At 48.5% G+C, this 15,536-nt stretch overlaps 3 protein-coding genes and 3 pseudogenes across 3 annotated transcripts; all 6 read right to left on the bottom strand.

The window, feature by feature from the left end:
- The window catches only part of LOC124003849, a 56,429-nt pseudogene extending 41,295 nt beyond the window's left edge, over positions 1-15,134 (bottom strand).
- On the bottom strand, positions 3,168-3,893 carry LOC124004120 (annotated as a pseudogene).
- Positions 3,767-4,643, bottom strand: LOC124003835 (annotated as a pseudogene).
- Positions 4,693-6,005, bottom strand: LOC124003836 (histone H2A). The gene has a single exon (XM_046312443.1). The coding sequence runs from the start codon at positions 5,505-5,507 to the stop codon at positions 5,121-5,123; it is 387 nt and encodes a 128-aa protein (XP_046168399.1). The 5' UTR covers positions 5,508-6,005; the 3' UTR covers positions 4,693-5,120.
- LOC124003830 (histone H1) lies at positions 6,085-8,003 on the bottom strand. Its single transcript, XM_046312436.1, has one exon. The coding sequence runs from the start codon at positions 6,778-6,780 to the stop codon at positions 6,157-6,159; it is 624 nt and encodes a 207-aa protein (XP_046168392.1). The 5' UTR covers positions 6,781-8,003; the 3' UTR covers positions 6,085-6,156.
- LOC124003846 (histone H2B) lies at positions 8,157-8,604 on the bottom strand. Its single transcript, XM_046312451.1, has one exon. The coding sequence runs from the start codon at positions 8,550-8,552 to the stop codon at positions 8,178-8,180; it is 375 nt and encodes a 124-aa protein (XP_046168407.1). The 5' UTR covers positions 8,553-8,604; the 3' UTR covers positions 8,157-8,177.
- Positions 15,135-15,536: the final 402 nt, after the last annotated feature.

Genomic DNA, 15,536 nt, shown 5'->3' on the forward strand with positions numbered 1-15,536 from the left:
CTCCCTAACGGGGACATAAAGTGGAAATGGAGTTGCGACACATAGAGGAAAAGTCCTAATAAAATAGCCACATGTTTTTACCCCCATTTTTTTTTCACCTTTATTTAACCAGTTAGGCAAGTTGACAACAACTTGTCATTTACAATTGCGACCTGGCCAAGATAAAGCAAAGCAGTACGACACATACAACGACACAGACTTACACATGGAGTAAAACAAACATACAGTCAATAATACAGTATAAACAACTCTATATACGATGTGAGCAAATGAGGTGAGATAGGGGAGGTAAAGGCAAAAAAGGCCATGGTGGCAAAGTAAATACAATATAGCAAGTCAAACACTGGAATGGTACATTTGCAATGGAACAAATGTGCAAAGTAGAAATAAAAATGATGGGGTGCAAAGGAGCAAAATAAATTCATTCATTCAATACAGTAGAGGAAGAGGTAGTTGTTTGGCCTAAATTATAGGTGGCCTATGTACAGGTGCAGTAATCTGTGAGCTGCTCTGACAGTTGGTGCTTAAAGCTAGGGAGATAAGTGTTTCCAGTTTCAGAGATTTTTGTACTTCCTTCCAGTCATTGGCAGCAGAGAACTGGAAGGAGATGCGGCCAAAGAAAGAATTGGGTTTGGGGTGACTAGAGAGATATACATACACCTGTTTGGCAGAAATGCTTGTGTTACTAGCTCCAACAGCACAGTCAAGTCTAACAAGTAAGATCGAACCATGTTCCAACATTCCACACAATACACCCAAATGGAATTGGAATACATCAATATATGGACGAGCAATCTCAGACCGTCCGTAGACTAACATGAGCTATGCAAACGACCTCCACGTTAGGAATGTGCCCAGTGATATCTAACAAAAAAACACACATGGCAAGACAGGAAGGAAGACATGCACAAGTGCTCATGAAGAGGACATGAAGAAGACCGGAATCATCTCCAATCAAGTGAACAATGTCAAAGGAATAGGTCAAGTCATTTCACCGCCACCCGCTGGACCACAAGTCATTTTTCCAACACTGGCTCATCATTCAAGCCACATAGAAAGGGATCTTAACACCACCTGCTGGATCAGAAGTGCCACTCACAATGGCCACACAGAGCATTTCTCCCTCAAACCTGATGCAATTGTCACAACAAGTACGTGGTCCAAATCAAACATTAACTACAACAGATCATCAAATAGGCAAACACATGCTCATGTAGAGTACCTCAAATTATACAGTTACGTTGTCACCAAACCTAATCTGTCATTCATCTACAAATACATGCTCTTCTAAAGCCACAATGCAATGTTGACATGGTAGATTTCATTTCTTACAATATATGTCACTATTACTTCATTTGACTGCTCTTAAATCATATTCACTTAACCCTTTTGTTCACCTGCTGATGTTCTGCTGGTTTGTCTCTTGCAGATTTGGACATCATGTGAATGTATGTTTCTCAAGTATCAAAAGAGGGTAAGTTACATTGACCTACTTTATGAACAACGGAATGCTACTTTTCTCTCTAGCCTACTGCACTCTTTATCTGTAAGCTCTGGATGCCATTACCCCATGTAGCCTATAGAACTTTATCTCGACGACCACATTTTACACCAATGCACCCCGAGAATCGGTTGATGGTCGGGAATCAAGTGGATGATTGTGGGACCAATTACAGGAGGGGGTCTGTTGGATGAGGGTGTACTGAACTGTGCCTATAGCATGTCAAGTATCCCTTCAACGGGAAATAGGCTTTGCCAAATGGCCAGGGGCGCTGTCTATTTCAGCACCACGGAGCTCCGCTATTACCTGTCTCACGAGTGAAGATGCAACAGCAGACAATTCCCGCTCTTTGGTCCGGCAATGACACACTTTAGCCGTGTCATTGCTGCATTTAACTGGCAGCCTGTATTTAGGGCCTTTACTTTGTCTTATCATTTCGGTTCCTCAGCAAATATTCTTTTAAAAATGAACTAAATCCCACATCAGAAGTCGACTTCAAATCACGCCAAAGACACACGACTCTACTCAACGGGAGTCAGTACTATCAAATATTCTGCACTGTGAAGGTGTCATGTGCTGAGCCATTTAGTTCCTTATGAAGCCTATTTACGAAGCCAATGCAGCAATCAACACGTACCTGCCTGCATTGGTGATTGCTATTTTGTAATTGGTCAACTACTAATAGGGCAATCATCCCGGCTGCTTGTGTCCTGTTTCGTAACAGCTCTTTTGCAAGCCCTTGATGATTACATCTATTGATTCCTGCTGTCCTGATACCTTTTCTATGGTATGGCATTGGAATATTCAATCGCACACTGAATTCATCCCACTAAATTACATTCCTTCCATTTCTCCATTTATTCCACTATATCGAAACAACTTACCTATGCAATCACACAAACAAGCACAGAAGGGCGACTTAATAATATCACGTCTAATTTGGTGGCCTACAACATTTCCTATACTTTCAACCAAAACGTTGGTACCACTTTTTTTCGACCACCTTTCACTTGCGCTGGACAGAGATATATCATTTTACTTTCAATAGCTTAGTCAGTCGCATCAATTACGGGGTGCACACAGCTAACGTTGTAATGATCGGATCAAAACATGGATTTCTTTGCCATCCATGTCATGGGCCAGAAATGATTGAATGGCCATTTTCACAAAGGAATAGACAGACTCTAGCATGTTACATTCCAAGAGCAATTGGATTTGAAAAAACACAACGTGCCCCACTTGGGGACCCGAGGACCGAGTTTGGGAAACGCTGGCCTGAAGATCAAATACCAATAGGGGAGGTATGACGTGCTCACACGCTGACAGTACCCGCGTTTAACCACTAGATGGACTCCGTGCTCCACGGTAAACTTTTCCCCTCTCATCAGCGGCACTGCAACATGGGACTTTCAAAGTCAGTTGTTTGCCCTATATCATTACTATCACTTATTACTGAAGTGTATTTTCCCCCTCTGTAGGCATACATCTAATCACATATAGAGAGCGTTATTGAAACGACACAAGTCAGTTAAGAACCAACTCTTAATTACAATCAGCCTGATACAGCCTGGAATCGAACCACGGTCTGTAGGGACTCGAGGCAAGAACACGGTGGGAAAGGGGCGCCTCACGAATTTTTGTACAAATGGAACAATTGTGCCTTTTTGACTGAAATATGGAGGTGGCTCTTAAAAGAGCCTTTGGGGGATTTTGGAGATCAGGTCATCGTTTATGCACGCTCTCCGCGAATACGACGGGCCAGCTGGATGTCCTTGGGCATGATGGTCACCCTCTTGGCGTGGATGGCGCACAGGTTGGTGTCCTCGAACAGGCCGACCAGGTAAGCCTCGCTTGCCTCCTGAAGGGCCATCACTGCGGAACTCTGGAAGCGCAGGTCGGTCTTAAAGTCCTGGGCAATTTCTCGCACCAGGCGCTGGAAAGGCAGCTTGCGGATCAGCAGCTCAGTGGACTTCTGGTAACGACGGATCTCTCTAAGAGCCACGGTGCCGGGCCTGTAACGGTGAGGATTTTGGCGCAGCCTTGGTGGCGAGCTGCTTCCTGGGTGCTTTGCCACCGGTGGATTTGCGAGCGGTTTGCTTGGTTCTGGTGGCTTCTGCATACTTGGTTCTGAATGGCCATTTTCACAGTCGGAGTATAGCCTCCAAATGCCTATGTGAAGTTTCCAAGCCGGCAGCGGCGTCTGCTGATTGGTCACCATCTCCGCACCAACTGATTGGCCCCACTTGGGGACCCTCCGGACCGAGTTTGGGAAACGCTGGCCTGAAGATCAAATACCAATAGGGAGCCACTATGACGTGCTCACACGCTGACAGTACCCGCGTTTAACCACTAGATGGACTCCGTGCTCCACGGTAAACTTTTCCCCTCTCATCAGCGGCACTGCAACATGGGACTTTCAAAGTCAGTTGTTTGCCCTATATCATTACTATCACTTATTACTGATAGTGTATTTTCCCCCTCTTCTACTCTAGGCATACATCTAATCACATATAGAGAGCGTTATTGAAACGACACAAGTCAGTTAAGAACCAACTCTTAATTACAATCAGCCTGATACAGCCTGGAATCGAACCACGGTCTGTAGGGACTCGAGAGCAGGGAACACGGTGGGAAAGGGGCGTGTACAAATGGAACAATTGTGCCTTTTTGACTGAAATATGGAGGTGGCTCTTAAAAGAGCCTTTGGGGGATTTTGGAGATCAGGTCATCGTTTATGCACGCTCTCCGCGAATACGACGGGCCAGCTGGATGTCCTTGGGCATGATGGTCACCCTCTTGGCGTGGATGGCGCACAGGTTGGTGTCCTCGAACAGGCCGACCAGGTAAGCCTCGCTTGCCTCCTGCAGGGCCATCACTGCGGAACTCTGGAAGCGCAGGTCGGTCTTAAAGTCCTGGGCAATTTCTCGCACCAGGCGCTGGAAAGGCAGCTTGCGGATCAGCAGCTCAGTGGACTTCTGGTAACGACGGATCTCTCTAAGAGCCACGGTGCCGGGCCTGTAACGGTGAGGCTTCTTCACGCCGCCGGTGGCCGGGGCGCTCTTGCGCGCAGCCTTGGTGGCGAGCTGCTTCCTGGGTGCTTTGCCACCGGGGATTTGCGAGCGGTTTGCTTGGTTCTGGCCATGGCGCTAGCTAGCTTCCTTCTTTCACAGTCGGAGTATAGCCTCCAAATGCCTATGTGAAGTTTATAAAGCCGGCAGCGGCGTCTACTGATTGGTCACCATCTCCGCACCGCCCTGATTGGCCCGTTGCGGAGGCCCCCTCCGCCACCCATTGGACGGGACGCTCGGCCTCTCCGTGCCACCCCAAAATGCAACCCCCTCCCTCCCTCGCCGAGGCGCGCTTGGGTCTTTTGTTAGGGCCGCGAGCAACGTTAACACTTTACGCGCAATAACGCTCTTTCATTTTAGCCTAGTAGTTGTTATTCTTCATTCAGGCCTCATGTGGGCACTTGATACTGTGCGGTGTGTATTTGTGTGTGTATCTAACAAACACGCCAAATAGTTGGCCAGGACACTTTGCGCTTTTGCTGAGCTAGGTGGTTGGCTCTTAAAAGAGCCTTTGGGGGTTGAGTAGTCAAGTTGCAGCCGAACCAGCGATTTTACTTGGCTTTGACGGCCTTCTCAGTCTTCTTGGGGAGCAGCACTGCCTGGATGTTGGGCAGAACACCACCCTGAGCGATGGTCACGCCGCCAAGCAGTTTGTTCAGCTCCTCGTCGTTACGGACTGCCAGCTGCAGGTGACGGGGGATGATACGAGTCTTCTTGTTGTCACGGGCAGCGTTTCCGGCCAACTCCAGGATCTCAGCAGTCAGGTACTCGAGCACTGCGGCCAGGTAGACTGGTGCGCCAGCGCCCACACGCTCGGCGTAGTTGCCTTTGCGCAGCAGCCTGTGCACACGGCCCACGGGGAACTGGAGCCCGGCACGGGATGAACGTGTCTTTGCCTTCGCCCTGGCCTTGCCTCCGGTTTTGCCTCTTCCGCTCATATTGGTAGCTTCAGTATGTGACAGAAAGTCTGAATGAACCGCTGGCCACCTCGAGAGCCTTACTTATACCTCGCCACAAGAGGCATCGATTGGCCACCGGACCGGTGTGGCCTTATCCAATTGGAGTGAGGGAGGGACACACAGACAGACAGTCAGCCCTAAGCCCGCCCCCACCCACCCGCCCCCAGGCAGGCAGGCAGGCAGCAGAGTGACAAGGGCTAGGCTACTGTGTTTCCCTCCGACTTTTGTTACTTTTTCTCGTTGGCGGGAGCGCCAAAGTGACAACTCAAATCACTGAGTGGCTCATAATACAAATGGCTGCTGTCCAACCCACTATAGTATGTATTCTTCTTATTATCACGATCAATGTGACATGTGAATTCTAACACCTATCACAACAATGTTGACAGGTGAGGGTGCTGCACTCTCTTGAGTGACAAATGTAAAGCCATTTAGCCACTCGAAAATGTGGTGCGTAAAAGTTATTCATTTCATTTCTTTTGCACCACGGGTAGGTAGGTAGGTAGGTAGGTAGGTAGGACGTACATGGAATGACATGCGCTTTTATGGAAAGAGGTGGGTGGCTCTTAAAAGAGCCTTTTGTGGTAACAACATGTGTCGAGTAGAAAGAACACTGTTTGTAATAGGTTTACTTCTTCTTGGGGGCTGCCTTCTTGGCCTTGGCTGCCTTGGGCTTGGCGGCTTTGGGCTTCGCTGCCTTGGTAGCCTTCTTGGGGCTCTTGGCCGCTTTCTTGGCCGCTGCGGCGGGCTTCTTCACCTTCTTTGGGCTCTTGGCGGCCTTTTTGGGTGTAGCGGGCTTCTTGGCCTTCTTGGGGGACTTCTTTGCGGCCACGGCCTTCTTGGCTGCTACCTTCTTGGGCTTCTTGGCGGCGGCGGGCTTCTTGGCGGCCACCTTCTTAGCTTTGGGGGCTGCGGCTTTCTTGGCGGGCTTCTTTGCCTCGACGGCCTTCTTGTTGAGCTTGAAGGAGCCGGAAGCACCGGTGCCCTTGGTCTGGACCAGGGTGCCCTTGGTGACGAGGCTCTTGACGGCGATCTTGACACGGGAGTTGTTCTTCTCCACGTCGTAGCCGCCTGCCGCCAGAGACTTCTTGAGCGCGGCCAGGGACACGCCGCTCCTCTCCTTGGAGGCGGACACCGCCTTGACGATGAGCTCGCCTACGCTGGGTCCCGCTTTCTTGGGCTTGGCTGCTGCCTTCTTCTTGGGTGCCTTGGCCGGCGCGGCGGCGGCGGGTGCTGGTGCGACTTCTGCCATGTCTGTCGTTGGGTCCGGTAAACACACACACTTACAACACTACGGTAGTCTGTGAGGAGGAGTACTTTGCTGTAGACGCTGCTCTGCGCTATTGAAGCTCCACACCGTGCAGGGGGCTGGCCTTAAACGCGACATGAGAACCATGTAGACTCAAGCCACCCAGCTCGGCTTCTCCGGGCTGGCCAAATGCTCTTTCACTTGTGTTTTCTGGTCGCCAATATCGGGCCAAAAGTCACCGACGGAGCCGTGTTTTTGGCCCAAAAGCGAACGGCCCAGCGAGCAGACTTGTGTCCGTTCAGAATAAAGTCATGTGGGCTGCAGAAGCCCCGTGCATTTTGCTGCGACTCGCTCAAAACCTCACCGTTCGACTGTCGGGTGGAGCGGTGCGCACTGCTTTTCCTGTGCTATTTGTCTCCTAAATGGCCTAAAAGTGCATCCGATTGCGAGCACCATTGATTGTGGAGTGAGCCGAGATGTCTGGCAAGGGAGTCAAATGGTTTGGCGTCCCCTGATGTGCTCCTTGGTGTTTTAAAGGAGAGCTCTTTTGGGGACCTTAAAACACATGCACTTGTGAGGCCTGGCTGAGACTACTTTCACGTTGTATTCGTCATGTGTCCAGGAGGCACAGGAAATAATACACTGTCCAACAACATGCTTACTTGCACTGTGTGTGTGTGTGTGTGTGTGTGTGTGTGATGTTTTATTAGTCCTTTAGTTGGATTTGGAGCCTGCTCTTTGTGCACATTGTGTGTTTTTTCTTCTGCTAGGTAGTCCCTCTCTCTCTGTCTCTCTCTGTGTCTCTGTCTGTGTCTCTTTCAAACGCGTGTCATCCAGATGAGGTGAGGGCCAAAGTAGTTGAGCTCACCTTGTCTCTGGACTCCGCAGCGTGACTCGTGCCGGTCTTTGTGTCTGTGGGTCTTGGTGTCTGGCTGTGCGGCCGGCGCTATGGAGGCTGGCGCCCCATGCGCTTGTTCGCCCTGATATAGGCCTAGAGAGAGCGATTTGGAGGCTCTTCTCCTCCTCCTCCTCCTCCTCTCTCTTGTACAGGTGCAAGGGCTAGTTTCAATCGGTGACGTCACTTGCTCGGAGACTGTTGTTCATGTGGGCAGAGGGTCCCTGCTTCGGCCTAAAGTGATACAGGCTCCAGTCATTGGAGCACGAGTGGAATCCCACTCACTGTGTTCTACTGGCATGCACACATTCCTACCCTGTTCATGACAGCATTATTTATAGCCTCCTGTCGTGAACCCCCCCCCCCCCCCAATTGGACACAACACTCTAACATGTCCCACACACACACACACACACACACACACACAATGGATTAGCTTTTTTCACTGACAGGGTGGGTGGCTCTTAAAAGAGCCTTTGTTACTACAGCACTCCAAATGCGCTGTTTACTTGGAGCTGGTGTACTTGGTCACGGCCTTGGTGCCCTCGGACACTGCGTGCTTGGCCAGCTCTCCGGGGAGCAGCAGGCGCACCGCGGTCTGGATCTCCCTGGAGGTGATGGTGGAACGCTTGTTGTAGTGGGCCAGGCGAGACGACTCTCCGGCGATACGCTCGAAGATGTCGTTCACGAACGAGTTCATGATTCCCATGGCCTTGGAGGAGATGCCGGTATCGGGGTGGACCTGCTTCAGGACTTTGTACACGTAAATGGCGTAGCTCTCCTTCCTAGACTTTCGGCGCTTCTTGCCGCCTTTCCCTGCGGTCTTGGTGACGGCTTTCTTGGAGCCCTTCTTGGGCGCGGACTTTGCTGGCTCGGGCATGATGCTGATGTGTCGTTGCTTCTCACAAACGAATGAGGGGGCGGAGAGCCCTTTCCCTCTTATGAAGACGAAGCTAAGCTAATTCGCCGGCCGTGGACCACCCCTGCTTTCTCATAGGCGCCCCTGCCATTTGCCCAGTGGAGCTGAGCGCGCATAAGAGCCTTCCACTCAGAGGCTTTGCTTCCCTAACAAAGACCTGTCCCCCTTATTCCATAGCCTATGCTCTGTCACTGGTGGGGAATGGTGTGTTTCAAAAAAATACCCATGCAATGCCCAGAAATAAAGCCCCCCTTTTTGGACTTGGTGGGGATTTCCCAGCCGTGGTGCCTTTATTTCGGGTGTCTCGTAATACGACTGTACGCAAAGCCTGCACTGAACATAGCCTCCTGTCGTGAACACTTCTTCCCCGTCCACTCAGAGTGGCTCATGGTTTAATACGACTGTACTGAACATAGACTCCTGTCGTGAACACTTCTTCCCCATCCACTCAGTGGCTCATGGTTTAATACGACTGTACTGAACATAGACTCCTGTCGTGAACATTTCTTCCCCATCCACTCAGTGGCTCATGGTTTTATACGACTATACTGAACAACTCCTGTCGTGAACATTTCTTGACACTATACTGAACATAGACTCCTGTCGTGAACACTTCTTCCCCGTCCACTCGGAGTGGCTCATGGTTTAATACGACAATGGATTTGGCCCTTTTGAAGCGGATGTGGGTGGCTCTTAAAAGAGCCTTTGGGTTCAAGTCGGGATGTTGACGTTCCGAGTAGAGTGCGTTTAACCGCCGAAACCGTACAGGGTGCGTCCCTGGCGTTTCAGAGCGTAGACCACGTCCATGGCCGTAACGGTCTTTCTCTTGGCGTGCTCGGTGTAGGTGACGGCGTCGCGGATCACGTTCTCAAGGAACACCTTCAGGACACCGCGGGTCTCCTCGTAGATCAGCCCGGAGATACGCTTCACGCCGCCACGGCGAGCCAGACGGCGAATGGCGGGCTTGGTGATTCCCTGGATGTTATCGCGGAGAACCTTTCGGTGACGCTTGGCGCCTCCTTCCGAGTCCCTTGCCGCCTTTACCTCTTCCAGACATTGTGTGTTCGCTAGCTGAGTTCAAGTGAATTAATGACGTATTTTTTTCTGCTTGGTGCTCTTATTATCTGCGTTTGGTGGACCTGATTGAAGCCAGTGGCACAGAAAGCGCGCGCTTTTGCCTGGCCTCTGCTGCAAAGGGGAGGGCGTTCGTTCTAGGGAACTATGGAGGAAGAAGAAATGAAAGCTACTTACATGTGCGGGTAACACACTCAAATACTGACCTATGTTGAACACAAGGCCCAACTGTGACCACTACTAATTAATCTGTGTCCCACTCTTCACATTGATTGGTGTTGTTGTTGTTGTTGTTGTTGTTGCACCTGATTCAACTCTTTCAATCAGCTGTGCCTCTACAACAAAATGCCTACTCTACCCCTGCCTGGAAAACACTGAACTAGTAGGATTCAACCCACTGCAGTTTATATTTTTATTTTACTAGGCAAGTTAGTTCAGAACAATTTCTTATTTTCAATGACGGCCTAGGAACAGTGGGTTTAACTGCCTGTTCAGGGCCAGAACGACAGATTTGTACCTTGTCAGCTCGGGGATTCGAACTTGCAACCTTTCAGTTAACTAGTCCAACGCTCTAGTGGTTAGTCACGTAATAGAGATAGGCCTAAAAAACTCAAATAGTGTCACAAGTAGAAAGGAGAAACGAAGTGGAACATACGGGAAACAAATACACAAGGAATGCCACAAATCCTAAGGGGTCAGATATGTCACCTCAGCAGTCATGTAGCTCTTGAAGGCCATGTAATAACATCTTTCTTCTTTTTCTTCCCTAGACAGGATCCAGGTGGCCATGGGAAGGGTGGTGATACCTCTGCAAGCTGAAACGCTGTAAAACATACCTCATACACCCACCCGACACACACACACACAAAGGGATCGTTTTCCTATGCGTACAGAGGTGATAGGCATGTGCAAATATTGTATGGTACTTTTTCAAAAACCAATAACATAGCCTTATATTATGGAAATAGTGGTATGAGGTGGATCCTTTATAGGCCAGATAGGCTCAGATGTTGCATCGAATGATCTCAACAGGTCATTTCAAAGGGGACAAATGAGGCCCAAGGGCACATACTGGCGATTGATCAATCAGTGCAGTTGATTCACATCTCAGATGTGACTAGGTTTCATCTTACAACTTATTGTTGCCATAATTGTCTCTTACCTCTACTTAGTGGCTGCCGGCGTTCAACTAGCTGGGATGCAGCTAGTGTCATCCAAGCACAAAGCATAGCAAGTTAGAAGAAATAGGTTAAGGTTACGAAAAGGCTTAGGCTTACCCCAAATGTCACGTCCGTTCGTAGCTCTACTCCGTGTATGCACAACAAGTCATCACACAGAGAGCACACTTGAAGCACAACTGCACTGCCTGGAAGGCCGCAACGGACTGAATTGGAATCCCTCAAACAGCAAGCTAACTACATTCCGCTTTATGATGTCACAGTCAGCCCCTCGGAACACTGGTCCTCAACAATGTCAAACACCTTGGATACCCAAGCCAAACATTCTCTAACCAGTCACATTCACAAATCAACCAGGGGGAGAAGAAGTCTGCCACGAATTGAATGCTGAAAAGCTAACCTCCTTCACAGAGCAACATCATAGGACTGGGAGTTTGTGTTCAACAGCAGGTTAGACTCTGTCACTTGTTCCCTTCAACTGCTTGCGTTCCCCTATTATCAAGGGCTTAGTTCCTCTATAGGCTCAGTGCAGATACTTCAAATGCAGAGTACAACAACAAATAACAGAGGGCCTGTTACCACACCCTATAGGCTAGGAGTTGAACTTGGACCACAATGACAATGGTAGTAATTAGCCTGCAGCATCAATGACAGCTCCCTAACGGGGACATAAAGTGGAAATGGAGTTGCGACACATAGAGGAAAAGTCCTAATAAAATAGCCACATGTTTTTACCCCCATTTTTTTTTCACCTTTATTTAACCAGTTAGGCAAGTTGACAACAACTTGTCATTTACAATTGCGACCTGGCCAAGATAAAGCAAAGCAGTACGACACATACAACGACACAGACTTACACATGGAGTAAAACAAACATACAGTCAATAATACAGTATAAACAACTCTATATACGATGTGAGCAAATGAGGTGAGATAGGGGAGGTAAAGGCAAAAAAGGCCATGGTGGCAAAGTAAATACAATATAGCAAGTCAAACACTGGAATGGTACATTTGCAATGGAACAAATGTGCAAAGTAGAAATAAAAATGATGGGGTGCAAAGGAGCAAAATAAATTCATTCATTCAATACAGTAGAGGAAGAGGTAGTTGTTTGGCCTAAATTATAGGTGGCCTATGTACAGGTGCAGTAATCTGTGAGCTGCTCTGACAGTTGGTGCTTAAAGCTAGGGAGATAAGTGTTTCCAGTTTCAGAGATTTTTGTACTTCCTTCCAGTCATTGGCAGCAGAGAACTGGAAGGAGATGCGGCCAAAGAAAGAATTGGGTTTGGGGGTGACTAGAGAGATATACATACACCTGTTTGGCAGAAATGCTTGTGTTACTAGCTCCAACAGCACAGTCAAGTCTAACAAGTAAGATCGAACCATGTTCCAACATTCCACACAATACACCCAAATGGAATTGGAATACATCAATATATGGACGAGCAATCTCAGACCGTCCGTAGACTAACATGAGCTATGCAAACGACCTCCACGTTAGGAATGTGCCCAGTGATATCTAACAAAAACACACATGGCAAGACAGGAAGGAAGACATGCACAAGTGCTCATGAAGAGGACATGAAGAAGACCGGAATCATCTCCAATCAAGTGAACAATGTCAAAGGAATAGGTCAAGTCATTTCACCGCCACCCGCTGGACCACAAGTCATTTTTCCAACACTGGCTCATCATTCAAGCCACATAGAAAGGGATCTTAACACCACCTGCTGGATCAGAAGTGCCACTCACAATGGCCACACAGAGCATTTCTCCTCAAACCTGATGCAATTGTCACAACAAGTACGTGGTCCAAATCAAACATTAACTACAACAGATCATCAAATAGGCAAACACATGCTCATGTAGAGTACCTCAAATTATACAGTTACGTTGTCACCAAACCTAATCTGTCATTCATCTACAAATACATGCTCTTCTAAAGCCACAATGCAATGTTGACATGGTAGATTTCATTTCTTACAATATATGTCACTATTACTTCATTTGACTGCTCTTAAATCATATTCACTTAACCCTTTTGTTCACCTGCTGATGTTCTGCTGGTTTGTCTCTTGCAGATTTGGACATCATGTGAATGTATGTTTCTCAAGTATCAAAAGAGGGTAAGTTACATTGACCTACTTTATGAACAACGGAATGCTACTTTTCTCTCTAGCCTACTGCACTCTTTATCTGTAAGCTCTGGATGCCATTACCCCATGTAGCCTATAGAACTTTATCTCGACGACCACATTTTACACCAATGCACCCCGAGAATCGGTTGATGGTCGGGAATCAAGTGGATGATTGTGGGACCAATTACAGGAGGGGGTCTGTTGGATGAGGGGTGTACTGAACTGTGCCTATAGCATGTCAAGTATCCCTTCAACGGGAAATAGGCTTTGCCAAATGGCCAGGGGCGCTGTCTATTTCAGCACCACGGAGCTCCGCTATTACCTGTCTCACGAGTGAAGATGCAACAGCAGACAATTCCCGCTCTTTGGTCCGGCAATGACACACTTTAGCCGTGTCATTGCTGCATTTAACTGGCAGCCTGTATTTAGGGCCTTTACTTTGTCTTATCATTTCGGTTCCTCAGCAAATATTCTTTTAAAAATGAACTAAATCCCACATCAGAAGTCGACTTCAAATCACGCCAAAGACACACGACTCTACTCAACGGGAGTCAGTACTATCAAATATTCTGCACTGTGAAGGTGTCATGTGCTGAGCCATTTAGTTCCTTATGAAGCCTATTTACGAAGCCAATGCAGCAATCAACACGTACCTGCCTGCATTGGTGATTGCTATTTTGTAATTGGTCAACTACTAATAGGGCAATCATCCCGGCTGCTTGTGTCCTGTTTCGTAACAGCTCTTTTGCAAGCCCTTGATGATTACATCTATTGATTCCTGCTGTCCTGATACCTTTTCTATGGTATGGCATTGGAATATTCAATCGCACACTGAATTCATCCCACTAAATTACATTCCTTCCATTTCTCCATTTATTCCACTATATCGAAACAACTTACCTATGCAATCACACAAACAAGCACAGAAGGGCGACTTAATAATATCACGTCTAATTTGGTGGCCTACAACATTTCCTATACTTTCAACCAAAACGTTGGTACCACTTTTTTTCGACCACCTTTCACTTGCGCTGGACAGAGATATATCATTTTACTTTCAATAGCTTAGTCAGTCGCATCAATTACGGGGTGCACACAGCTAACGTTGTAATGATCGGATCAAAACATGGATTTCTTTGCCATCCAGGAATGTCACATGGGCCAGAAATGATTGAATGGCCATTTTCACAAAGGAATAGACAGACTCTAGCATGTTACATTCCAAGAGCAATTGGATTCGAAAAAACACAACGTGCCCCACTTGGGGACCCGAGGACCGAGTTTGGGAAACGCTGGCCTGAAGATCAAATACCAATAGGGAGCCACTATGACGTGCTCACACGCTGACAGTACCCGCGTTTAACCACTAGATGGACTCCGTGCTCCACGGTAAACTTTTCCCCTCTCATCAGCGGCACTGCAACATGGGACTTTCAAAGTCAGTTGTTTGCCCTATATCATTACTATCACTTATTACTGATAGTGTATTTTCCCCCTCTTCTACTCTAGGCATACATCTAATCACATATAGAGAGCGTTATTGAAACGACACAAGTCAGTTAAGAACCAACTCTTAATTACAATCAGCCTGATACAGCCTGGAATCGAACCACGGTCTGTAGGGACTCGAGAGCAGGGAACACGGTGGGAAAGGGGCGTGTACAAATGGAACAATTGTGCCTTTTTGACTGAAATATGGAGGTGGCTCTTAAAAGAGCCTTTGGGGGATTTTGGAGATCAGGTCATCGTTTATGCACGCTCTCCGCGAATACGACGGGCCAGCTGGATGTCCTTGGGCATGATGGTCACCCTCTTGGCGTGGATGGCGCACAGGTTGGTGTCCTCGAACAGGCCGACCAGGTAAGCCTCGCTTGCCTCCTGCAGGGCCATCACTGCGGAACTCTGGAAGCGCAGGTCGGTCTTAAAGTCCTGGGCAATTTCTCGCACCAGGCGCTGGAAAGGCAGCTTGCGGATCAGCAGCTCAGTGGACTTCTGGTAACGACGGATCTCTCTAAGAGCCACGGTGCCGGGCCTGTAACGGTGAGGCTTCTTCACGCCGCCGGTGGCCGGGGCGCTCTTGCGCGCAGCCTTGGTGGCGAGCTGCTTCCTGGGTGCTTTGCCACCTTGCGAGCGGTTTGCTTGGTTCTGGCCATGGCGCTAGCTAGCTTCCTTCTTTCACAGTCGGAGTATAGCCTCCAAATGCCTATGTGAAGTTTATAAAGCCGGCAGCGGCGTCTGCTGATTGGTCACCATCTCCGCACCGCCCTGATTGGCCCGTTGCGGAGGCCTCCTCCGCCACCCATTGGACGGGACGCTCGGCCTCTCCGTGCCACCCCAAAATGCAACCCCCTCCCTCCCTCGCCGAGGCGCTGCCGGCGTTCAACTAGCTGGGATGCAGCTAGTGTCATCCAATGTTGGCATAGCAAGTTAAAGAAATAGGTTAAGGATTCGAAAAGTCTTACGCCCCAAATGTCAGTTTGTTCAGCTCTACTCCGTCGTATGCACAACTGTCATCACAGGTGAGAGAGCACACTTGAGCACAACTGCACTGCCTG

The sequence above is a fragment of the Oncorhynchus gorbuscha genome, linkage group LG18, assembly GCF_021184085.1.
Source record: "Oncorhynchus gorbuscha isolate QuinsamMale2020 ecotype Even-year linkage group LG18, OgorEven_v1.0, whole genome shotgun sequence".
Lineage (NCBI taxonomy): Eukaryota > Metazoa > Chordata > Actinopteri > Salmoniformes > Salmonidae > Oncorhynchus > Oncorhynchus gorbuscha.